Source organism: Schistocerca gregaria, chromosome 7 (assembly GCF_023897955.1).
Source record: "Schistocerca gregaria isolate iqSchGreg1 chromosome 7, iqSchGreg1.2, whole genome shotgun sequence".
Lineage (NCBI taxonomy): Eukaryota > Metazoa > Arthropoda > Insecta > Orthoptera > Acrididae > Schistocerca > Schistocerca gregaria.
In genome coordinates this window covers 388,959,676-388,985,976 of record NC_064926.1, presented here as the reverse complement: position 1 = coordinate 388,985,976, position 26,301 = coordinate 388,959,676, and the positions used below count along the sequence as shown (strand labels likewise).

Sequence of the window (26,301 nt, the reverse complement as noted above, 5' to 3'; positions counted from 1 at the left end):
CCCTGCTTCCTCCTCAAAGCTGCAGCAATGTATAATTTTACACCACTGTTCACAACATCTATTTCACACTGTTTATTTGATTAAAGACTGTTATCCAAATCACTTGCAGATTGCTAACCAAGACATTCTTTTGTGCACTCCTAAATTAGTATTTCATAGCCAGTACGGTAGTTCTCAGTACAAAATGCTGAACCATCACTAAGAAAAGCAAAATGCCCTGGGTACTCATCTTATGTCCTTTGTATCAGTTTCCTCTCCATGTACTTTGCTATGTCTTCTCCCTCAACCTATATCTTGCATTCACAGAAGTTAAAAGTAACAGGAATGCCACTGACAAAAAAATTGTTATTTCTAACAAAATTTTGACATGAAAATGTTTCTAATGCAATGGGCACATATTGGGGAAACACCATTTGTGTTGATGAATTTCTCATGCAAACAGCTAACTAAACCGAATTTTATGAATACCTACCTTTCCAGCGTGGGTCACTATCTCTTGGTACGATGGTATAGTGCGTTGTTATTTTCGGCAGAGCTTGTTCTGAGTAATACCTCTTCGCTAGCCATGATAGCCTCTGGCCTGTAAAGTAACCAGAACTATTAAAAAAGGCAGCGTGAGCCTGCGAAAATTATAGGAATGACGATTTATTTTCACATAACACAACGTGACGGGCAGTGCATTAGAAGACGACTAAAAAAACCGGATCCCTGACTGAAGAAGCCCTTTTTTCAAGTTTTTATTGCTTGACAAAGTCTTACATATTTCATGGAGATCACAAACTTCGTCACAATCACTTTGTCAGTGTTATTTCCCGCAATTAATTTGAAAAACATTATAAAATTCGCGTAACAGACTTACATGTTTTAGAAGTTGTTCCGAAACCCGAAGCCATAAGTACGGTTACTCAAAATACGCGAGCCATAGGTTAGGGTCAGAGTCTATTAGGATTACAAACACTTGCCCCCAATATTATGAGTTACCTAAGTGGGGGATAAGTTGAAGACGTCATTGCTTTTCCTCTCCGCTTCCTACGCTGTATCCCAAAGTTTTAAGTTTCAGTTGTAATTGTTATTTATGATTGTATAGTGTATTTCTGTTCATGCCAATTTGTTTTTACTGAGCGCGTTGAAGAAACAGCTGTTCAGTAACTCATGCGATAATTTTTTATTGTGTGGTTTTCTCCACGGTTTCATCCAGTATCTGTTAGCAGATGTTACTTTTTCATCGTTTTAATTTTGGAGAATGTGGCTGAGAAAAAGTAGCAAAATTCGCCTAACGTGTGACAAGTTTACACATTATATCGCTGGCTTTACAAAGTGTGATTATCAGCATACCGAGAGCTACTTGTATCTTCGAAATGTACAATCTCGCTAGGGAAATTTAGCACTAGTTGTAGATGACTTTGATAACTATATCGTTGATTGCGCTCTATTATATCTGAGTAATCTTTGAAGAAACTCAAAAGCGAAGCTTGCTTTGCACTTGTCAGAATAGTATCATACTAAATATGGATGCACTCTACCATCCGGACTAAAAGAAACGACCTGTAGTGAACAAGTAGTTCCTGAATTTGTGATGTACGGTGTCACGGGCTTTTACTTGTGAATGTCGCGTACTGGTGCTTATATTTAATAACCCAGTGAATAATCATGTAAGGCCTGAAACCTGTAAGAACTCTGAAAGAATCGCTAGGAAAAATTTCACAGGCGAAGGTATTTGTTGCAAACATTCCCTACAGACACGACTTAACAGAAGACTCGTGTGTAAACATAGAATCATCGCAACAAATCGGAAATTCAGGAAGATTTGTAGCGGTTTTGTGCACACAACTTTCATTGAAGCAACGAGTTCAGTAAGAGAGCATTTTACTAGACATGGACAGCACAGAAACAACCTAGGCAAGAAAGCGCTGGCCAAAGAAATTCTCCAGGTGATAGACAGCAGGAGTGGATGTCTATGTAAAAATAGCACTAGCTGCAACAGGTTTTCTGCCAATTACAACAGAAAAGAAATGTGCACCAACTGCATATGAGGAAGAAACATCTGCAGATACACTCAATGATGAAAAAATTACATCTGTGCAAACATGTAAAGCGTCACAGTCACCAGTGGCATTATCAGTAGCAGCAGTGGAAAAGGAAGTAACACTAGCAGTAACAGCAGAAGTTTCACCAGCAACAGTTAACTACAGTGCTTCTAAAAGGAGAAAAGAGAATTGCAGCAGGAGAAGCAGCATCAAGTGTTACGGGTAGACGGAAAACAGCACCTCCTCTCTGTCTGATTGATTTTTTAGTGGAAGGCAGCAAGATGAAGAAGCCCATGAGATAAGTAGTGTAACAAATTTCATAACACCTCAACAAAACGTTCAATCTAAAATGAACAACAATTATGATCTTAAAATTTGCTATCTGAATGTTCAAGGACTAATAGATAAAGAATTTATTGTAAACAGTTTTGGACTAGATAACAAATTTGATATTTTCTGTCTGAGTGAACATTGGGTTACTGAGAGTGTACTTCCAGTTGTCAAACTTGATAACTATAATGCAGCAAGTAGTTACTGTAGAAAATTGCATATAAGAGGTGGTGTGGCAATATATATTAATTAGTCATTCAGATGCTCCATTTTTAAGTTGGACCTAGATTATTTTTGTGAAGAACAGAACTTTGAAGTCACTGGTATTGTTATGGACAGTTTTAAGTTAGTAATAGTATCCCTTTACAGGTCACCTAAGGGTATCATCAATGTATTTTCAGAAAAATTGAACATGCTGTTAGATGTACTAAGAGGGACCAGATGGTTGCATTATTACATAGTAATTGGTGGAGATCTGAATGCAGATTTTGATATAACAACACATAAAGGTACTGTGACTGAGTTGAAAAACCTTATAAGACAGTACAATTTGCACTCAATCAATAACAGGCCCACAAGAGATAAAGCACGTCTTGACAACATTTTTGTCAACTTTAAAACTACAGAAGAATCATGTGATTTAAAAGTGTTTCCATTTTCAGATCATGACTCTGTATCTTTAAACTATACAAGTACATCTACATCTACATGACTACTCTGCAATTCACATTTAAGTGCTTGGCAGAGGGTTCATCGAACCACAATCATACTATCTCTCTACTATTCCACTCCCGAACAGCGAGCGGGAAAAACGAACACCTAAACCTTTCTGTTCGAGCTCTGATTTCTCTTATTTTATTTTGATGATCGTTCCTACCTATGTAGGTTGGGCTCAACAAAATATTTTCGCATTCGAAAGAGAAAGTTGGTGACTGAAATTTCGTAAAAAGGTCTCGCCGCGACGAAAAACGTCTATGCTGTAATGACTTCCATCCCAACTCGTGTATCATATCTGCCACACTCTCTCCCCTATAACGTGATAATACAAAACGAGCTGCCCTTTTTTGCACCCTTTCGATGTCCTCCGTCAATCCCACCTGGTAAGGATCCCACACTGCGCAGCAATATTCTAACAGAGGTCGAACGAGTGTAGCGTAAGCTGTCTCTTTAGTGGACTTGTTGCATCTTCGAAGTGTCCTGCCAATGAAACGCAACCTTTGGCTCGCCTTCCCGACAATATTATCTATGTGGTCCTTCCAACTGAAGTTGTTCGTAATTTTAACACCCAGGTACTTAGTTGAATTGACAGTCTTGAGAATTGTACTATTTATGGAGTAATCGAATTCCAACGGATTTCTTTTGGAACTCATGTGGATCATCTCACACTTTACGTTACTTAGCGTCAACTGCCACCTGACACACCATACAGCAATCTTTTCTAAATCGCTTTGCAACTGATACTGGTCTTCGGATGACCTTACTAGACGGTAAATTTCAGCATCATCTGCGAACACTCTAAGAGAACTGCTCAGATTGTCACCCAGGTCATTTATATAGATCAGGAACAGTAGAGGTCCTAGGACGCTTCCCTGGGGAACACCTGATATCACTTCAGTTTTACTCTATGATTTGCCGTCTATTACTACGAACTGCGACCTTCCTGACAGGAAATCACAAATCCACTCGCACAACTGAGACGATACCCCATAGCTCCGCAGCTTGATTAGAAGTCGCTTATGAGGAACGGTGTCAAAAGCTTTCCGGAAATCTAGAAATACGGAATCAACTTGAGATCCCCTGTCGATAGAGGCCATTACTTCGTGCGAATAAAGAGCTAGCTGCGTTGCACAAGAGCGATGTTTTCTGAAGCCATGTTGATTACGTGTCAATAGATCGTTCCCTTTGAGGTGATTCATAATGTTTGAATACAGTATATGCTCCAAAACCCTACTGCAAACCGACGTCAATGATATAGGTCTGTAGTTAAATGGATTACTCCTACTACCCTTCTTGAACACTGGTGCGACCTGCGCAATTTTCCAATCTGTAGGTACAGATCTATCAGTGAGCGAGCGGTTGTATATCAGTGCTAAGTAGGGAGCTATAGTATCAGCGTAATCTGAAAGGAACCTAATCGGTATACAATCTGGACCTGAAGACTTGCCCGTATCAAGCAACTCAAATGTTGCTTCGCAACCCCTAAGGTATCTACTTCTAAGAAACTCATGCTAGCAGATATTCGTGTTTCAAATTCTGGGATATTCCATTCGTCTTCCCTTTTGAAGGAATTTCGGAAAACTGCGTTCAATAACTCCGCTTTAGCGGCACAGTCGTCGATAACAGTACCATCGGCACTGCACAGCGAAGGTATTGACTGCGTCTTGCCGCTTGTGTACTTTACATACGACCAGAATTTCTTCGGATTTTCTACCAAACTTCGAGACAATGTTTCGTTGTGGAACCTATTAAAGGCATCTCGCATCGAAGTACGTGCCAAATTTCGCGCGTCTGTAAATTTTACCCCATCTTCAGGATTTCGCGTTCTTCTGAACTTCGCATGCTTTTTCCGTTGCCTCTGCAACAGCGTTCGGACCTTTTTTGTGTACCACGGGGGATCCGTTCCATCTCTTACCAATTTATGAGGTATGAATATCTCAATTGCTGTTGCTACTATATCTTTGAATTTGAGCCACATCTCGTCTACATTCGCATAGTCAGTTCGGAAGGAATGGAAATTGTCTTTTAGGAAGGCTTCTAGTGGCACTTTATCCGCTTTTTTAAATAAAATTATTTTGCGTTTGTTTCTGATGGATTTGGAAGAAATGGTATTGAGCCTAGCTACAATGACCTTGTGATCACTAATCCCTGTATCAGTCATGATGCTGTCTATCAGCTCTGGATTGTTTGTGGCTAAGAGGTCAAGTGTGTTTTCGCAACCATTTACAATTCGCGTGGGTTCGTGGACTAACTGCTCGAGATAATTTTCGGAGGAAGCATTTAGGACAATCTCGGAAGACGTTTTGTGCCTACCACCAGTTTTGAACAAGTATTTTTGCCAACATACCGAGGGTAGGTTGAAGTCCCCACCAACTATAACTGTATGAGTGAGGTATTTATTTGTTACGAGACTCAAACTTTCTCTGAACTGTTCCGCAACTGTATCATCGGAGTCTGGGGGTCGGTAGAAGGAGCCAATTATTAACTTAATTCGGCTGTTAAGTATAACCTCCACCCATACCAATTCGCACGGAGTATCTACTTCGACTTCACTACAAGATAAACCACTACTGACAGACGCAAACACTCCACCACCAATTCTGCCTAATCTATCTTTCCTGAACACCGTCTGAGACTTCGTAAAAATTTCTGTATGACTTATTTCAGGCTTTAGCCAGCTTTCTGTACCTATAACGATATCAGCTTCTGTGCTTTCTATTAGCGCTTGAAGCTCAGGGACTTTTCCAGCGCAACTACAACAATTTACAACTATAATACCGACTGTTCCTTGATGAAGCACGTCCTGTAATTGCCAAGCACCCTTTGACATTGCAGCCCATCCTGCACTTTCCCGAGGCCTTCTAACCTAAAAAACCGCCCAGTCCACGCCACACAGCCTCTGCTACCCGTGTAGCCGCCAGCTGAGTGTTCTGTATTGATAATAGTAATATTCCTAAACCTGTCCCAAAAGTTATAATCACCAGACCTGTCACAGATGACAAAATTGTTCAGCTCTGTAAGTCCCTTGCTGGGAGAGACTGGTTCAACCAATGTCATGGTGAAACAAGCTATAGTCTTAGTGCTGATTTATCAGGGAAACTATTATTTGAGATATTTTTTGAAACATTCCTGACACAATTTAATGACAACATTCCCATAAAGAAATGCAAATTAACTGACAAAGGCTTTACAAACAGGGCTACAAACAGACAAAATTTATGGTTCACTAAACAATTATTAAATATGAAAAACCAAGTTATGGTGTTGCACAATATATGTGTAGCAATCAGAAAACAGAACATGCCAGATTAGCCTATATAAAATGTAGGAATTAGTATAAAAAGCCATTGTGGAAGCTAAAAAAGCACATAATTTCAGTACCATTGATAATTCCACATATAAGTGCAAAGCTGCATGAAAATTGATAAATGGTGTTGCTAAATATGTAAGACGCAAAAATATAATATAAGTCCCCAATATAATTCAATTAAATCTGTTGAAGATGTAGGAAATACTATAATGAAACCTGATTTCAGTTCATCAGAGGTACTTTCTAAAAATTATTGCAGAACACCAACAGACACAGGTACGTTTATGGTCTCCGAGGTCTCACCTAGTCATGTCCTAAGCGTTGTAAAACGGTTGAAATCTTCAGACAGTGTGGATGTATATGACATAGCCTGTAATTTACTAAAGAAAGTAATAGACTATATTGTGTACCCCTTAACATTCTGTATAAATAAATGCATATCTGATGGATATTTTCCTGAAGAACTCTAGAGTAATTCAAATATATAAAAAGGGAGATATAGACTCACCTAGTTACAGACCAATCTCCATAGTCCCAGCTTTTTCTAAAATACTGGAATGTGTAATTTACCAACAGCTATCTGTTTGTTTTGAACAATTAGGAATAATTAGTGACTCTCAATATGGTTTTAGGAAAAAGTTGTCTACTGTGGATGCTATAGGCTTTGTAGCCAAATACTTACACCAAGTGTTTGAGGATAAGGGCTATGATCAACTCACATTTTGTCATCTAAGCAAAGCTTTTGACTGTGTAAAGCATAAGCCACTCTTATAAAAATGGAATTCTATGGCATTAGACATAACAGCCTTAAAATCGTATCTTCAGAATCATAAGCAAGTTGTTTGTGTTGGAATAGAACAAGTCAAGGTAGGTGTTCCGCAGGGAACTGTGATGGGCCCCTTTTTGTTCCTGTTAATGATAACTGATCTGCCGTCATTTATCAAGTCCACCACTGTGTTGTATGCAGATGATACAACATTTCTTCATGCTAGTGATGATTTCAATAGCCTTAAGACTTGTGAACCAAAGACAATAGATCAAGCATTCTTTTGGTTCAAGGCAAATGGATTCCTGCTGAATGAAAACAAAACACAGCAGATTGTTTGTAGTCTTATAGACAAGCTTCTGTCAGATGATCCAAGCTATGTCAAGTTTCTTGGGGTATACTTAGATGATAAATTATCTTAAGGTCAACATGTGCAATATATTAGTGGTAAGTTGTCAAGAGTTATTTACCTGTTAAGGTCACTTATGGATTCTGTTCCTGAAAAAATGTTAGAACTTCCTATTTTTCATTCTTTCAAAGTATAATAACATAGGGAATTATTTTGTGGGGGAACTCTAGCTGTGTGCATGACATATTAACACTGCAAAAAAAAGCTATTAGGATAATTACTGGTTCTGCATATGACACACACTATAAACTATTGTTCTGTGAACAGAAAATCATGACTGTTATAAACTCGTACATATACTATGTTCTAATTTATACGAAGAAGAAATTACCAGAAACAAATACCAGAGAAAATGTAAGTAGCCACAATACAAAAAGGAATAGGTGCCTCTATATTCCTTACCACAGATTATCAAAGTCACTCAACAGCTATGGAATCATGGGGTACAAATTATTTAATAATCTTCCTCAATCTGTTCAAGAATTACCTGAACAATTATTCAAACAAACAATCCATGACTGGCTAGTCCTCCACCCATTCTATGAAATAAGAGAATTTATCAACTGTAATATAATATTAACAATAAACCTGTTGTTTCTTTCAAACTACTAATTGTAGTTTAGTATGTATATGACTTTGTGTATTGCTGTAATGGCCGAATGACAATAAAATTATTATTATTATGTCAAAGCTGGACCAATAAATATACAATACACTAAAAAAGTCTGCTACTTACCTGAGTAGTTCGTTTCTCTGACTGTCATATAGAAGATACGAGTTCGATCTCCCTGAGTGAGAAGGAATTTGGCGTTGTGAGGGAACGGAACGTAATTCGGTCATTCTTGGGTATGCATTGTACTTGAAGTAGCGGTTCCAGTTTCAAAATCTGGCGGTAAGATGATGTTTTGCCCATCCAGTACTGACATTCAGGCACATAATACTAGTGAGTAGCTGGCTTTGCTGCACTCAATATAAGCCTATGGTGCATTCCTAAGAGTTGTCAGTTACCATTTCTCAGGTGTTTCGGCAGATATTTTCAAATTCGTTTTTGCGATGTGTAGATGGAATTGGCCTAGATAAATACTGATTATCATACGTTTAATACGAAGAAAGTGTCAACTGAAAACGTTGGTTAGTTTCTAGTTTCAAAAAGTGTGGTTTTAAAGGAGATTTTTACATACCCATTTGATACAGCAGTCACAACTTAGTGTTCATTTTAGTGAAATGTATTAACAGGGAGAGTAAAACATGAAGAAAAACCAGTATTCCAGCAGCGACTATCTTGTGCTGCTGTATGGTGGTAGCACTCAGTGTGGGGCAGGATGGGTAAGTTGGATAATGATTATGTGACTAAGGTTTTCCTGTTCCTATTAATATATAACTAATTTCTTTGCTGAAGGTGCAGTCAGAATTGTGAATAAATTAGTAATTTAGATTGTCATTTGAACAGTTTTCTAATTCTTCAAATGTCTAAAAAGCCTATGCTTTCAACCATGTTGTATTTTATTTTTGAGGACATTTAGTGAGACATTACGTGTGTGCGAAAATATATTAAGCAACAGCGTCCAATGGAAAGACCTGCACTTGGGAGATTTGCCATAAGGCATTACTGTCTCTAAATATTTATAAATACACTGTGATTTCTTAAATCAAACTGATAGATACGTCTATCTGTCATGATTAATGAGTATTATGTTGATGTACAAACTGCCTTAGGCTGTATTTGTTATAGTTTCCATTTAGGTCCAAAAATCAACCATGTATGACAGTAGGTAGAGCTGTTAAATATATTAACTTTTTAAAATAAGGCCTACAAGTTATTTTGCTGAGGCGAATTCCAGATATGCCTATAATTATCTTTTTTCAGCATTTAAAAATTATTTTGGCCACAGAAGAATTACATCACAAAAGAATAAAGTATCTTACATGGCAGTGAAAGCAAGTGTAAAAAGGATTTAAGCAACAATTTTTCAGAAACACATAGTTCATTTAAGAGATAAATAACATATGACAGGTTTTTAGATACATATTATGTGTTACTGTTTGAAGTTAATTTCGAATATAGATACATATCAACGATGTAAACAAATGTGTATTCATTGTCAGTGCTGGACAAACTGAAATTTCACATTTAAGAGAGAATTCATTATCTTTAAACCAGATATCCTATAGTTTAAGGTACTCTTCAGTTTGTAGTTTCAGTTTGTTCCTATCTTTACATGGCATGTTACTAGACAAGTCGTTAACAAATATTGTAAATAGCAGTAACCATAGCACTGATCCCTGGGACAAGGGGAGGAGAATGGGAGGGGAGTTTGAAAAGATGCTTCGTTCCATGTCTGACAGGCAGTCCATTTTCCCACCTTATTTGTGTGGGTCGCCATCATGAAGACCAACATGCAGCAGTATATGAAATAGAGTTCATTAGATTTGTGTGTTACAAATTATAATGATAACTGTGGACATGATCAGTGAAACATATACTAACTGATTAAGTAATTTATTTATGTATTCATCCATCCTTAAGCATTCGCAAGCAATTGATGTTGTCATGAGTAATATGCAAGAGGTTTTATAAACTATGATTGACATGTTAAGAAACACTTACATACACTATGGTACTAAATATAATTGAAGTACATATAATGAAAGAATATACATGATAAAACAACACAGGTGATTTATATAGATTTCCCCACAAGCTTAACAGGTAAATATGTGACTAAGCATTGTTAAGTTACTAAGTTTCACGTTCTCATAATAAGTGAATAGAAGATACACCCTAAAAGTTTCCCAATTTGCTTAAAAGAAAAATATGAGCTGAACGTTATTTACTTACTTGCATGTTCATTATATACATAAGACAAGATACCAGAGGGGACAAAAAAGCTTAGAAAGAAGGTGCAAACAAACAGTAATATGAGTTATTTAGTAAATCAGGTCCACTTTTAATGAGTTTTCAGAGTCTTAAACAGCGTAAAAGCTATCTCTTTCAGACATTTTTGAGTCTTATTTTTAAATATATTTAGAGGTGCAACATGTCTCTGCACAGGTAATGTATTGAAAAGCTTTATTCCTGCATAATTGTAACTACCTTGTGGTTTTTAAACTGAGTTGTATAAATATCTGTCTTTAATGCTTGACGAGTTATTATGATTATTAATGAACTGCCTAAGGTTGTAACTATTAAGTTTTTCTTTTGTGTAAAAAAAGGCTGCTTTATTTGAGAAGAGATGAGAGTGTCATTACCTGTAATTCTTTGAAATAAGACCAGCATTATATTTTATTTTTGGTAGTCCCAGAGATGCTCCTGATGGCTTTCTTCTGCCAAGTAAAAATATCCCTGACCCCCAGAAAATAACTCCCTAAAAGAATGTCAATGAAAGAAGGTATAATAGGAGTTAATCAGCAGTTTTTCAGAAACAGATGCGCAGAGTTTTTACAGTAGATGGATAACTCATGAAAGCTTTCAAGATATGTAGCCTATGTGAGTCTGATTGGCAAATTGGGCTCAACAATGACACTGGATAAGCTGAAATATATATTTACAGTATTTTCATAGTTAATAGCAAACTCATTGGCCTCAAACCACATATTGGATAATCCGAGGAAATCTTTACTTTGATTCTTCTGTTTATCTATGTCCTCCCCAGAATTGATGAAAATAGTATAATCATTGTAAAGCAAATTTTACTGGGCCCAAGCACTGATCTGCGGGGAACACCTCTAGTAATGTCCATAAACAGTGGCTTTTGACCATTTTAGCTTCCAATTTGTTTGCTGTTACTGAGCTAGGATTTAATGCAGGAGAGTCCCAGGTCCCTAACGCTGTAACACCATAGTTGTTTCAGTGGTTTCCCTGTGGGTTAAATAAAGAAATGCCCTGCTCGAGTCCACAAGTGTTGTTGCAGCAGATAATTTGAATTCAGAAGAAGACTGCATAATAGAAATATTATTTTCAACAGCTTTAACTGTTGATAACTATAACTTAAAACCATATTGCGACTTAATCAATATATTGTTTTTGGCAAATGCATGCAGATTTGCTTTTGTAATAATTTTTTCGAAAATAGTACCAGAGAAGTTGGATGGTAATTATTAGTGTAGGTTTTATCATCCTTTTTGTGTAATGGAATGTCTACTGACATTTTTAGACGTTCTGGAGAATACTCCTAACAGACACCCAGTTTAATCACATAATTTGAAAGGTCATAAATGTTTTCTGAATTGGAACCATTTAATTTTGCTATTGGTTTAATTACACCACATATCTCCACTTTTCTCCAGTTACAAGTTGGCAGAGTATGAACAAAATTTTGAAAAAAAAGAATGTTTTATCTAAGCAGATTGGGAATTAAGTATTGACGCAAATTTTAAACTCTTCATACGAGGAAGAGATGAATTAGGGTTAGCAGCATTGATGAAAAAGAGTTTAAATTCGTCTGGAGTGACATTAAAATCATTTGCAACTTTTACACCATGTCCAGCTGTACCTAATTCTGCTTTGATGACCCCACACATGGCTTTACATTTATAATTAGAGTTTTCAGTGAAGTTATTATTTGCACTTTTTCGCTAATCTGATTTGTGATCTGTGGTGTCTCTTGAGGCTGGTGCATGTTGCTTTATCAACATTACTACCTGTTGCCTTATCATGGTAGATAAGAATATCTCAGGTGAAAGCATTGCACCACAACTGTCATCCCTCAAAGTTATTTATCTGTATCTATTTTATTTATTGATTTACGACGTCTTATACATCTTTTTTGTTGTGAAAAAGTTTGTCAGAACATTGTATTGTCCACATTTCCACAGAAAATGAAGCCAACAACAGTACCTCATATTTGGTCATACTTTTGTTTTATTTAATGAACAATTTGCGATTTTTCCAGTGACTTTATTTAAATGTTGATTCTAAGTACTATTGAAAACTGTGCTAATTTAAAAGTGATAAGTTGCATGTGTTAGCGAACACCACAGTTCAAAAGAGAACCATAAAACATGTGTCAAGAAAGTACAAAAAGTTATTTAAATAATATTTAACGACAGTTCATTGTCATTTAATGTGAACGCAATTGCGAAAAAGCACTCTCACATTTACTTATGGGAAAACTTTATTTGTAATTATTGTAATTATCAGAGTGTAAGAGAATGTTTATAACATTTCTTTATTGAAATATTGTTGTAATATATTAGTTTCATGTGGAAAGGTAGTCAAGATGAATCAAGTCATATGTGAGCTTAAGGACGATGTATTTTTGGTGGAGATGGCCTTCAGCCAGTGGAGAAGCAGACAGTAACTGAACACTATGGCAGTCAAGTAGAGACTGGGACGTTTCGAGAGACAAACTCAAAGGTGCGATTCTAGACACTTTGTGGCGAGTTATGGAAGATGGTAGACGTGTCTGTGGTAACACACATGATTCAGCCTCATAGGTTATTGATTCTGGGCGGTGATTGGCTACTACAATAACTTTTGAAGGGCCTCATAAGAGATCTGAATGTGCCCCAGAGTAGGACTTTAACTTTCTTCACTTGTATTTTGGAACTGAGCATAGACGAAGTATGAGGTACTATTCTTTGTATTGCATGTGTTAATTTGTTAATCATGTCGAACTATTGTGAGCCAGTGAATATTTATTGTATTGTGATCACAAAATGGACTTAGTCCGCGCAAGTCTTTGATAACTATTTAGTTTGAGGATTTTTCTATCATTCTTGTAATGCTCTAAACATAACTTTACTGCGTTTGATAAGGGTACTTTCTGCCTGTATTTTGACTAAATATTGTAGTAAGGTACAAACAATACCAGGCAAATTCGCAACTGGTTTGTTGTTATGGGACGCTGTTAAGAAGAGCAACAAACAGCAGTAACAGTTTGGTACCTACACAATTGTGGGTTTTCTCCTCTGGGATATTAGTCTAACACCTTCAGAATTGCAATCGTAATTCGAACACGTTGCAATATTCTGTGCTCCAGGTTCTAGATCTATTGCATGGTAGGCAGTTTGCTTGGGGGCTCTGAACAAACAATTTTGCAGCACTTGCATGTGTGAGATTCGTTAGTAAAGCTAGGTGAGGGGAAGTTCGCCACAGAACTTCAAGCAAGAAGAAGAAGACTACACAGAGGCATGCTGAGTCTGAGTCTAAGCAGCTGTGGAGATCTCAATAGCAGCACAGCAGCGCATATAGTGTCTACATTGGCCGCGTGACTCTTTGTGCACAGAGGTCGGCAGAACATATTTAATTTCATTATTTGTGAAAGAGAGGAATAAATTGTATTATACATAGATTAGGGGGAGATTTCAAGCCGTTTTTTAAATTTGTTACTTGTAGTAGTTTGGGTGGGTTTATCGTGTGACATATTTAGTGTAATTGTAATTATTCTTTGCATAGAGTTTGGTGTGTGGAGGTCATCAGACTTCATTAAAGTTTTACTTTCTTGTGGAAGTAAAACGTGGTTAAGTGCGAAATGAAAGCTAAGTTTTGAGGGTATATTATGTGACTTAATTTTATGATGTATGTTATCCTGGAAGGGTTTTGAAGAGATTTGTGTGTGAAATATTGAGGATGACTACATAATATGAGTGACTGAATAATTTTTGGGATAAGCGTTTTATTATGCAAAGAGGGTACAGATGAATTTTTAGTTCAGTTTAACTGCTGAAAAAATGGCCTACTTCTTCACAGGGGGGGAATGGTGTTAAATTTTCGTACTAGATGCAGTAAATTTGTAGATAAATGACAAACAGTTAATTGAATTAAGGGTTTTGAAAAATTTCATAGCACAAAAGATGTGTTTTCTCGTGGGAACATGGACAGTGTGTTTGAAATGTCGAGCTGAATCAAGTGTTTTGCTTATATCATAAATCAATTTTTGATTGCTATCCTGTTTGTGAATTATCGTTTCTACTGGGGAGGGCGTTCACTGCCTGATCTATGGGGATTCAGGAAGTCGTATGATTATTGTTAACTACGCCACCGTCGTATTTTGACAGCTACCACCTTCAGCACTATGAATGCGGATCGAAGCATGTTTCATGGCCAATAATTTTGGCAGGGGTAGTTGGACTGTGAACCATCCGAACTTCGGCCCAGAACATCGATCGCATGCTGTGTTGGTGATGATGAAGTTTTACAATGTGGCCAAAGCAAAAATATGCTATAGAATGAGAGCAAAAGTGGGAAAAACTTTTGAAAAATCGAGATGTTTCTAAAGTTACTAAAAGTTTCGCATTTATTTGAGCATTTAATTAATAATCCACGATTTTTATAATTTGTGTTAGATTTAGGAAATGGAGGCTGGTAAGAGGTTATGACATATCCTATCTGCAACATACTGTTTCATACGCCACCACAAGGATACTTACAATGTTGTTCTGAGACACAAGTAGGGTAGTCTGTTTAATACATTATGTATATATTTACAATTTTAAGTAAATATGTCAAATTTGGTGGGATTTAATATGCCAAATTAGCGACCTAATGTGCCACATTAACTGGAGGTGTGTAATGTTACGAGTATGTGCGTGCCTACCTAGGCATGGTGCTGAGGAGAGGTGACATTGTTACATGGCTGAACGTTAACAGGCACAGGGCATGCCACAGGCAGCCTGCTAGTTGACTGTTTCCGCCCCAGGTGAGCTCAAGTACAGAGACAATGAACGTGTAAATCCAAGAGCTAGGCACTTGGAAAGCTGATACTTATAATGTCTTTGTGCAGATTATGCCCTAGAAAAACCACTCTTAAAGATGGCCAAGATACAGTTCTTAAGATTTGACAATAACTCACATAAGAAAAACTAAACGCCGTCCAAACAGGCCTTGGAAGGCCCAACGGTACCGCCCAGCCGCCATGTCAGCCACTCAGCCCAGGGGCATCACTGTATGCAGATAAGAAGGAGCATGTGGTCAGCACACCACTCTCCCAGCTGTTGTCAGTCTTTGTGACTGGGAACTAATATCAAATATTAATTCAAATCGGAATACATACGCGATCTCAGATAACTGAGGTGTGTCCAATGACACCATAGTATTTCAATATCTTTAAAACTACAGGAGTTAAATATTAACATTGAATAAACACTTGCACAATGAACCTCTGAATTAACAACCTTTAAATTCTTCGTGCGATTTCAACAAATGTTATCTCAGATGATAGCATTGCACTATAGTTATCATCCCTGAAAGCTATGTATCTGTATATATTTCATTTATTGATTTACAGTGTCTTACACATCTTTTTTGTTACGCATATTCTCAGCATTTGCACAGCAAATGAACCCAGCACCAGTGCCTCATATTTTGTCATAGTTTAGTTTTCATTTAATGAACAGCTTACCCCCAGTAACTTTATTTAAATGTTGAGTCCAAATGCTATTAAAACTGTGCTAATTCAGAAGTGATCAAATGCATGTGTTTAGTGGAAACCGCAGTTCAAAAGAGAACCGAAAGACACATGTCAAGAAGGTACAAGAAGTTATTTAAACAATATTTAATAACAGTTCATTGTCATTTAGTGTCATTTAAACTTGCAAAAGAATACTGTCATATTTAGTTATGGACAAAACTTTATTTATAATTATCGTTAATTATTTGAATGTATTGTTTATGACATTTCGTTATTTAAATATTGTTGTAATATTTTAGTGTGGGTAAGTGGAGAAGATAAGTCAAGTCATTTGTAGAGCTTAAGGGAAATGTATTTTTGTTGGAGACAGCCTTCATCCAATGGAGAAGCAGGCAGTAACTGAAAACTTCGGGAGTCAAGTAGGGGGCGAGTCGTTTCGAGAGACAAACTCAAGGGAGCGATTCTAGATACTTTGTGGCAAGTTCTGGAAGATGGCAGACATGTCTGTGGTAATATGCATGCTTCAGTGATGTAGGTGATTGATTCTGGTCGGTGAATGGCTGCTACAATAACTTTTGAAGGGCCTCTAACTCACAATAATTTTCAAGGGCCTCTAACTCACAAGAGATCTGAATGTGCTCCATAGCAGGACTTCAATTTTCTGCATTTGTATTACGGAACTGAGCTTATACAGAGTATGCATTACTACTCTTTGTATTGCATGTGTTAATTTCAGAATCATCATGTTGAACTCTAAACTGTTTTGATCTGGTGAATCTTTCATGTATTGTGACCACGAAATGAAAGTTTTCACAAATGTTTGATGACTATCTAGTTTGGGGATTTTGCTATCATTCTTGTAGCGCTTTGTACATAACTTTACTGCATTTGATAAGGTTATTTTGTACCTGTATTTTGACTGATTATTGTAGGAAAACTAAACATTATTCAGTACAATTCTCTGTCATCTACATCAGTTACAGTTGTTTGAATAGAACCCTTTCTATTAAGTTATCGATGTATATTTTATTTTATATTTATGTATACTTTATTTACTTGCAATTCTAGCCAATACATAAACTGTTTAACTGCAGCATCAGAGCTACAGGTTATTATTTGCAGCGAATTACCTGTGGGGCATGAAAGCAAACATTCAGAGCTCGACCCCATGATTACAGTGAGCTAATCTTTTTAAATAGGCCGTGTGTAGCACAGACACCTAAGGTATGAGCAAGATCACGCAAAGTCGCAACTGAATTGCTCCTATGAGGTGCTGTTTATTTATTTATTTATTTATGCATTTATTTTACCTGGCAAGATTAGGGCCTTCAGGCCCTCTCTTACACCTAACCAGGCAGACTCAGATTGAACGAGTTACAGTTTCTACATAACATTAAGGACATATAGCCTATTATGCAGTATTGATGTTAAAGAAAAAAATAGATATGTTTACAGTGGTACAATGATAATTATAACAATAAAAAATAATTATAACAATCAAGAATAATAATAATAATAATAATAATAATAATGACTATGTATATGAAAGTAAACATACTTTTCTTTTCTGAATGTCAGTCCCATTGTTAGTTGGGAATTTTCTCGTTATGTTCTTGCAGCTTGTGAGTTATTCTCATCGAGCAGAGACATAAGACGATAGAATGGGGTGAAAGAGATAAATAAGAGGTAGATAGGTTAGAGGAAGAGAAATAGAACGGTAAAATTCGAAGCTGTGATGGAGAGAAGAAAGAAAGAGGTGGGAGGGGCACAACAATGGTGGCTATACCGTCCCTAATATGTAAGTTTTGAGTTCGCTCTTGAATGTTGAGTAGTTCTGGATAAGACGAAGATCACAGGGGAGCGCGTTCCATAGTCGTATGGCTGAGATGGAGAATGACACGGAGAAAGATTTTGTGTTATGTAAAGGTACAGCCAAGATGATAGACGTATCCAATCTGGTGTTGCGATTGTGGAATGATGATAGGTGTTTAATGTGAGAAGATAAGTATTGGGGGCCCCAGTGGCTAAGAAATCGATGAAGTAAGCACATCGTGTGGAGATCGCGTGGGCGTATCCAACCAAGCTGGGAGTATGAAGGACTGATATGATCATACAACCGAATATTGCACACTTATCTAACGCAAGCATTCATCACTAGCTCGAGGCATCTAGAATTTTCACTATTTGTGCCGTGTTGAACTACATCGCAGTAGTAAAGATTAGGCAAGACTAGTGTTTGGACTAATTTTTGTTTAACATGGGTTGGAAATATTTTTCTAAATTTCTGAATTGCATGTAGGGAGGAGAGCGATTTCTGGCAAGCTGTGACTGTTTGTTCTTGCCAGTTTAGGTGTTCATCCAAGATTATTCCAAGGTCTTTTACTGTTTTTTGATATGGTAATGGGTACCATTGAGGAGTATTTTAGGGACTGTTTCGCGAAAGTACCGGCTGATTAACTTTGGATGAGATATAAGTATGACCTGGGATTTCTTGGGGTTTAGTTTCAGACCTAGGTTCTGTGCCCATCGAGAAACAGAGCAAAGATCTGCGTTCATACTCGCTACTGCGCCAGCAATGTTTTTGGGGCTTGCACTTATGTACAGTTGGATGTCGTCGGCATAAAGATGGTAGTTGCAGGAGTGAATCACTGGAGAAATATCATTAATGTACATTGAGAAGAGTAGTGGACCAAGGACGGAGCCTTGGGGAACTCCAGAGCGCACGCTTTTCCATGATGACTTTTCTGACCCACAAATGACTTGTTGACTTCTGTTTTTGAGATAGCTGTCGAACCAGTGTATTGCGCTGTTTGAGAAATTCAGCTGTTTCATTTTAATTAGTAATATATCGAAGTCAACTGTGTCAAAAGCCTTTCTAAAGTCAAGCAGTGTTAGGATAGTAGCTTCTCGTCTGTCCATAGCAAGTTTAATGTCATCAGTTACTTTGATTAATGCGGTTGCTGTACTATGGTGCTTTCGAAAGCCTGACTGATATTCGTCATGGATGTTATGAGTTTTGAGGTAATCCGTCAGCTGTTCATGGACGATGTACTCTAGGGCTTTAGAAATTGCAGGTAGTATGCTGATCGGCCTGTAGTCACCTGGCGACTTAGGGTTGTCAGTCTTGGGTACGTGCTGAATTAAACCTTGCTTTAGGATATGTACTACTGACAAGAGACAGGTTGAAGATGTCTGTGATAACTGGAATAATAGTGTCTACGACGTTCTTAATCATGCCAATGTTCACTCCATCATTTCCTACTGCCTCGGAAGAGATTCTCATAATTGCCTTGTGTACTGTGCCTGTAGTGACATGTTTTAGGAAAAACTTGTCTCTAGAGAGATTGATACCTTGGGCCTGGTAATTTGTCGCTGCGTGGCAGTTTACCGCTGTTGAGAAGAAATCGTTTAATTCTTCTGCAGACGCTTGATAAACAGCGTCAGATCTTCGCTTCCCTATACCGAAACTGCGCAGCTTTTTCCACAGTGCAGCAGGTTTTGATATGCCGCATACGACAGAGCGGGCATGTCTGATTTTGGCATTCCTCACGCTTTGCTTGGTTCTGTTTCGGAGTTTCCTATAAGTTTCTTACGCCTCGTGAGTTGGGTTACTCTTGAAGGCCCTATGTGCAGCATCACGTTTATTCATTAACTGGCGTAATGCAGTGGTGAGCCACGGAGCGGGAGCTCTCTTTACCTTGACAGTGCGTTGAGGAGCATGTTTATCATACAGTGCAATAATTTTGCGACATAATTGCCGAATTTTTCCGTCTAAAGTCGGTTCATTGCTTATATCATGCCAAGGGATGTCTGAGCAATCCTTTTGAAGAGCGTCATGGTTAACATTTTTTAAGTTTCTGTAGGTTACCAGGTGAGATTTTTCTCTGGTAGTATGTATTGAATAATTTAAGAATATCACGTCATGAGCAGAGAGTCCCGGAGCGGATGTCTGATTGGCGCGGATTATTTTATCTGGTTGCTTTGTTGCTATTATATATATGATTGTGTGGCTGTGTGGCGTGTGATGAGTTGGGTCCAGCGGAGTTAAACTCATATCAATGGAGTGGAACAGTCGCCTTAGTTTTTCGGCAGAGGGAGATTTTAACTGTAAGTTGATGTTTGTGTCGCCCATAATGATTATGTGTTCATACTGTGTTACGAGTGAGGACAGGGCAGACTGAAAGGAGGACGTGGCACCGACGTTTGGAGGTTTATAGATTACTCCAATTAGCAGTTTCTGATTTGATGTATTTATTTCGAAAAACAAGAACTCTGCTTCTCCTTCGCCCTTTGCATCCGATGTGCATAGTACAGTAGGTGTCAAATCAGAGCGAACATAAGGCACCCACACCACCCCCGCGTCGTGTTTCACGATCTGCCATTAGGAGAGAGTAACCAGCGATTCGGATAGCGTCGGAAGAAATGTTTGGTTTCAACCAAGTTTCAGAGACGAGGATAATGTGGAACAGCGATTGGCAGAACAGGTCACAGAACTCGTCGAAGTGAGCCGTTAGCGACTGCGCATTCACGTGGGCCACAAAGAGCCCGCCGCCGGAACCGGTCCGTCCCATTGTGGCCGCCTGTAGGACCGAGCGCGCTCCGTTTACCTGCTGGCCGGAAGAGGGACAAAAGCTGGATTTCGCGGGGCAAGACATATTTACAGGTGTGTCCAAGGTCGTGACTGACTCAAGCGTCTGTGGACTAAAGGTGAAAAACATGCTGGAAGTATCGAAGAAGGGAGCAAAAAGAAAGATGGCAAGTGGCAGTAGTGGTTACGAAAAAGATAGTAGTAGTAGTAGTGGTAGTGGCGAAGATGAAAATAACAGATATAGAAAGGCGGTTGTAAGGAGATTCCTGTTAATGGAGAATGTTAATTCCCATTTGACTGACAATATGAATATACATGAGCATTTATGATAGACAAATAAAGAAACAATATTTTTGTGAAACAATTGACTGATTTTAAATAGAGTACTTATGGTACTTATAGAAATAACGGAGCAGTATTTAAGCTAAAAAAATTAAAAGAAAGAATAAAAATTAACTTATATTAGACAAATTACAATATGAGACTTTGTGTCTCGCGAGATTTCGCTCAGTCTTTCAGTTCGAACATGTTTGTCACCGTTTTCCTCCCTCTTTCCGTCTTGATTACGATCCTGCCATCCTGGGTCCATACATTTTGAAGACCAAAGTGCTGTTAAGAAGAGCAGCTACGTAGAAGTAACAGGTAGTGTCACAAGAGGCATAGTGTTGGACTAGTGTACTGACATCCAAATCTTGGAACATGTTTCACACACAGTCAACGCTATTCTGCTACTGTATTCCTTCAACATGGACGTTTTTTCAGGGACTCATCTGGCCCTAAATTCATTTGAACGAGAGAATATTAGGTGAATGGACTGGCCTGCCTGTTTCTTCAATTTAAATCCAATCGAGCATATGGGGGTTACTTTGGGGAGACGTGTTGCAATACATCTATGTGCATCAAGGAGCATCCAGTAGTTGTCAATTGCGCTGGTGGAGTAATGGGATGCACTACCGCAAGAACATCTTATCAACACTGCAGAGCATGCGTTGATGTCTGTGGTGATTACACACTATTAAGAACCATGTCTCGCCTTTTCTAACGCCCAGGGGACCATCATGAATCGCAGTGACTTCAAAGTAATTTTAGTCTTTGAATAATTGTAATTTCTGTTCATCTCAATCCGTATTTACTTCAGTTACCTTGTGAACTACATTGTAGCAATTCTTGCTGTCTACAGGGCAAATTCATCGAGATATATTACTTGGTAGTGACACATAATGCGAAAGTTACTTTTGTCCTTAAGATTTGCACACCAGTATAATTAACTGCCATTGCAAGAAGCATGAATATTTGAGTATTATTGGTACCAGAATACGATAAAGTGATCCGAGAACTTTTTTTTTTTTACATTACACTAAAATTTATTGTCACTGAAAAAGAGAAATATTTAAGCTTTCGGAAAAATTGTTTTTTCGCGTTACTCCATATTTATCAATCTATATCTCCTAAACTGTGTGTCGAACAGCAAAATAATTTTGTAATTGCCTTCAGTACTATATGTTGATGACGTCTGAAAATTTTCTGCCCAATAGAGACAGTAATAGTGAAGTAATAAATTAAAATCTCACATCTGATGCAGAACTTTTACCAAATCATCATCCGAAATATAGAAATGACAAATTTTCCCCTTTAAATTTTTTTGTGCGGGTGTAAGCGCGAAAAGTTTCAGAAAGGTGTGAATTTAATTTTGTAGTTTGTTCGGATGCGATGGATGCAACCGTTTGTCCTTTATGAGCGATGCATTGTGCGGTTTCCATGGGCAGCGCTCAGTCACTGTGGCCGTCTCAGTTGCACGTGTGAGCTCGTTAGTGGGTGTTGTACAGCGGCGATCTCAGGGTATCGTAAGTTCATCTGTAAAGACGCTTGAAAGACTAGTTGTTGATTATTAGAGTAAGTATATGTGTTTGTAGTCACGCTGAGCATTCACGGTTTATGTGCGCATCCAATAGCATCGCATGGTTTCTTATTTTATATATTCACTTATTTCATTAGCATCACATACGGCTATCCTCATTATGTCATCCACGGATTCAGTTAGCGAGATCGAAGTGTCAGTTCTGAGTCCACCAAAGAAGCGAGCAAAGAAGAAATCATTAAGTTCTTCTGAGAAGCACATGGTGCTTAATGTGTATAAAACGGAACTGTTACATCCAGAGCAGTCGACGAGTGACATTGTTTCGAAAACAGCTGCAGCTACTGGTGTCTGACGTTCTTCAGTGTATCGTGTGAGAAGTGAGTACAAGGCCACACACTCTTTGAAGTCTCCCAAGAAATGAAAATTACGACAGAAACTTTCTGAAAGTGTTGATGACTTCGACAGAAATGCCATACGAAGGAAAGTACACGAATTTTTTTTTTTTCGTGACGAATTGCCAAGAACTGACAAAGTGCTTACAGATCTGGGCAATTTTCGGATAACTATATTTTATAAGTTATTGAGAGAAATGAATTTCAAATATGTCCGGCGTGGGCGCAGTAGCATGCGAATAGACAGGGATGACATGATTTTATGGAGGCGGCATAATCTTCGAAACATAAAACGGTTGAGAGATGAAGGCAGACCCATTTGCTATTTGGACGAAACGTGGGTGAACGCAGGACATACCCGAAGTTACGTCTGGGTAGATTACACTATAAATTCCTCAAAACAAGTTTTTCTGTCCGGATTATCCAGCGGAAGCAAGGGCCCATCAGGTAAAGGGAAACGTCTGACTATCGCACACATTGGCAGCAAAGCAGGGTTCGTTGAAGGATGGTTGTGGAGTTTCGAATCCAAGAAAACTGGAGATTATCATGAGGAGATGTTCACCGAAACCTTCCTCGGCTTCAGGAAAATGCAGTTATTGTTCTTGATAACGCGCCGTACCATTCTCGGAGAAAAGAAAAAGTTCCAAATGCGAATTCCTATAAGCTCGAAATATCAGAGTGGCTAAAATATAAAAACATCGATTTCGAAGACGGTATGTTGAAGAAAGAACTTTTGGATATTGTTAAAAATCACATAACAGCGCACAACGAATACGCAATAGATGAAATAGCGAAGAATGCAGGGAAAACTGTTCTCAGAATTCCTCCATACCACTCTGAATTAAACGCCATCGAATTAGTGTGTGTGAGAGTCAAAGGCTATGTTGCAGCAAAAAGCAAAACATATAAAATGCCGGAAATTAAAGTACTGCTAGAAGAAACAGTAAGAACAGTGACTGCAGAGGATTGGAATAAGTGGAAGCTCAAATGTGGAAATTACACTGCATTATAGAGGAGAGAGAGGAGCGGTTTGTTATAAACCTCAATGAAAACAGTTCAAGTTCGAAAGAATGAACCTTGTTTAATCCTTTATCATTATTATTACTGGTATTGTTATTAAAATTAACAATTAATTGTGTCTGAATGGAGCGTCTTGTTAGCAACCTGAATGAAAATAAATCTCTTCGACAGAATGAACTGAGTTTAACATTATTACTGTTAAATTTATTTCGTACATTGTTGCCCAGGTTTCTCGAAGTCCGCTGTGACAGCTCAGCAGCCAGCCGAACGCCGCCATCTGCAAATCGTGCGCCAAGGATTTTCCACACCCCTATGTATCATGTGAACACCGAATGCTTTCTCTGGAAACGAGCGTAGTCGCTCACGTGACACTGTTTATGTTTCGTCCCAGCTCTCGGTGAATAGACTTTACATCACTGTAAGTTAGATGCATGTCAGACCTACAGAGCAGTGTTTCTGGGAGATTCTGACCAGTTTCTGACGAAATGCCTGAAGGGATTCTGTCACATCGCTAAATAAAACAGATAGGATGACATGATGTGTCTTGTCAATACTTACTTTTACTTCAGTGCTGCAGCTCAGAGGTCATGTCGGAACAATAATGGGAGTTTTAGAGATGGGACAAGTTTTATGTGGAAATTAAGAAACTATTCCGTGACAACCATATAACTGATGAAAAGAGCCAGCATTAGGAGGAGACAGGAAGGTCATAAATACAGAGTGATTGGTGCAGTGTCACACTTTGAACCCCAATACCATGGAACTGACAGAGTTCCACAGCCATTGAATGGCGCGTCAGGGACGTCTGTCAGGTGTTCCTTTTGAAGCATCACGACTGTTACAGGAATTCAAGTGCTTCCAGCACAAAGAGATAACATATCATAAAATAACATGCCAAAAGGCATTCAACACGGTTCCAAAATTCGTACTATTGAGAAACATGGAAGGTCATCAAGATCCCTCATACAAGTATGAAGATGGTAAGAGAAGAGGTGCAAATGTTTATAACATCTGTTAACATCAACCCAACATGACTAGGCGTAGCAGCATTGAGCATCAAATCCATGAAGAGGAATGTAGCATCGCTAATTCTTAAAAAGGTTCATCTGTCAGTGGCACTGACCTCCACAAAGCAAACCAACATTGATGAATGTAGTGAGAAACATCAAATACGCCATAACATCCAAGATTCTCAAAGGCACAGATGCAAGAGGTTCCCTTGTTAACTCCACAGCTGCATAGAGAAACTCATGCTTGCGGGATTGAGGAGGAAACACAGTAAAGTTTTAGCGTACTCTGGTGAAGAGAAAGAAGAATATTCGACGAGCATTAAGCTGTGAAAAGTCAATTAACAGAGCAATTACTGCCCACAGTCCAACATATGGGACGAGGGCAATCGCCATACCTTAGTCGACAGAGATATCCAATGTGCCTCAAGCATTTCCTGTCGCCATACAGAGGTCCAAACTTTTTCCCAGGTGCCAAAATAAAGTAACCTAAATGGGGCGATATCTGTGTATTCGAGATATGACATGATATGCAGCCCAAGAATTTCAGAAAGTCCTAGCAGTGGACACAGAATTTTAATCCTGAACTTCACTCAGTAATAAACTGTAGTGGCACAGAATGTTAATTCATGTGATGTGACAGGATGAAAGTCATGTTGTATAGAGGGTGATACAGTATGTCGAAATTTATTGATTATTACATCTATACTCTACAAGCCACCTTATGGTATGTGGCAAGAGAGTGGTTTGTGTACCACAGTCACTTCCTCCTTTCTGGTTCCTGTCATGAATGATTCATGGGAAGAAAGATAGGTGATAAGGCTGTGTGAAATGTAATCCCTGTAATTTTACCTTCATGGTCTTTTTGCGAGATGTTAGGAGGAAGCAATATATTGGTTGACTCCTCTAGGAATGTACACTCTCGGACCTTTAAACCACACTGCGATCCAGATGCCTTCCTTGCTGTGTCTGCCACTGGAGTTGGTTGAACATCTTCGTGACACTTTTGTGCCTGCTAAATGAACATCTAACGAAATGCCCTGCTTTTATTTGGATCTCCCATATTTCCTCTATCAAATCTATCTACATCTACACTTAGCAGTAAAAAAGAGAAGTGCACGATATTGACTCAAAAAGTTTGTATATGATAAGGTGAAGAGTCAAATCGAATAAGGAAATAAAAGCATGCATTGATAGAGAGTGGCAAGAAATCTGGGACGGAACAAACAAGGAGGAGTACTTACCAGTTTCTTCCTAACGTAAGAGGAAGAACAAGAAGACATACTACCTTCCGACCAAGGGAACTATACTCTGTCTGTTGGCATGAGGCCCATAACCTATCAGCACACCACAGACACTTGTAAATGTGGAGCAATTAATCAGTACCCTGGATCACATTGTCTGGGAGTGTGCCATTAGACAAGATATTACAGACCAGGACAGGAACTCATTTTGAAATGCAACAGTCTGTACCGTAATATAATAAGGAATGAAGAACTGTGGCATACGATGACATGGCTTACAGC

At 38.3% G+C, this 26,301-nt stretch overlaps 1 protein-coding gene across 1 annotated transcript in view; it reads right to left on the bottom strand.

The window, feature by feature from the left end:
- Positions 1-1,426, bottom strand: part of LOC126281184 (electron transfer flavoprotein-ubiquinone oxidoreductase, mitochondrial) — a 111,186-nt gene extending 109,760 nt beyond the window's left edge. The window contains exons 1-2 of the mRNA XM_049979884.1: positions 860-1,426; positions 473-580 (exon numbers count right to left, since the gene is read on the bottom strand). Of these exons, the coding sequence (XP_049835841.1) occupies positions 473-580; positions 860-893 (142 nt within the window). The 5' untranslated portion in view covers positions 894-1,426. The remainder of the gene's footprint in view (positions 1-472; positions 581-859) is intronic.
- Between the last annotated feature and the right edge of the window lie 24,875 nt (positions 1,427-26,301).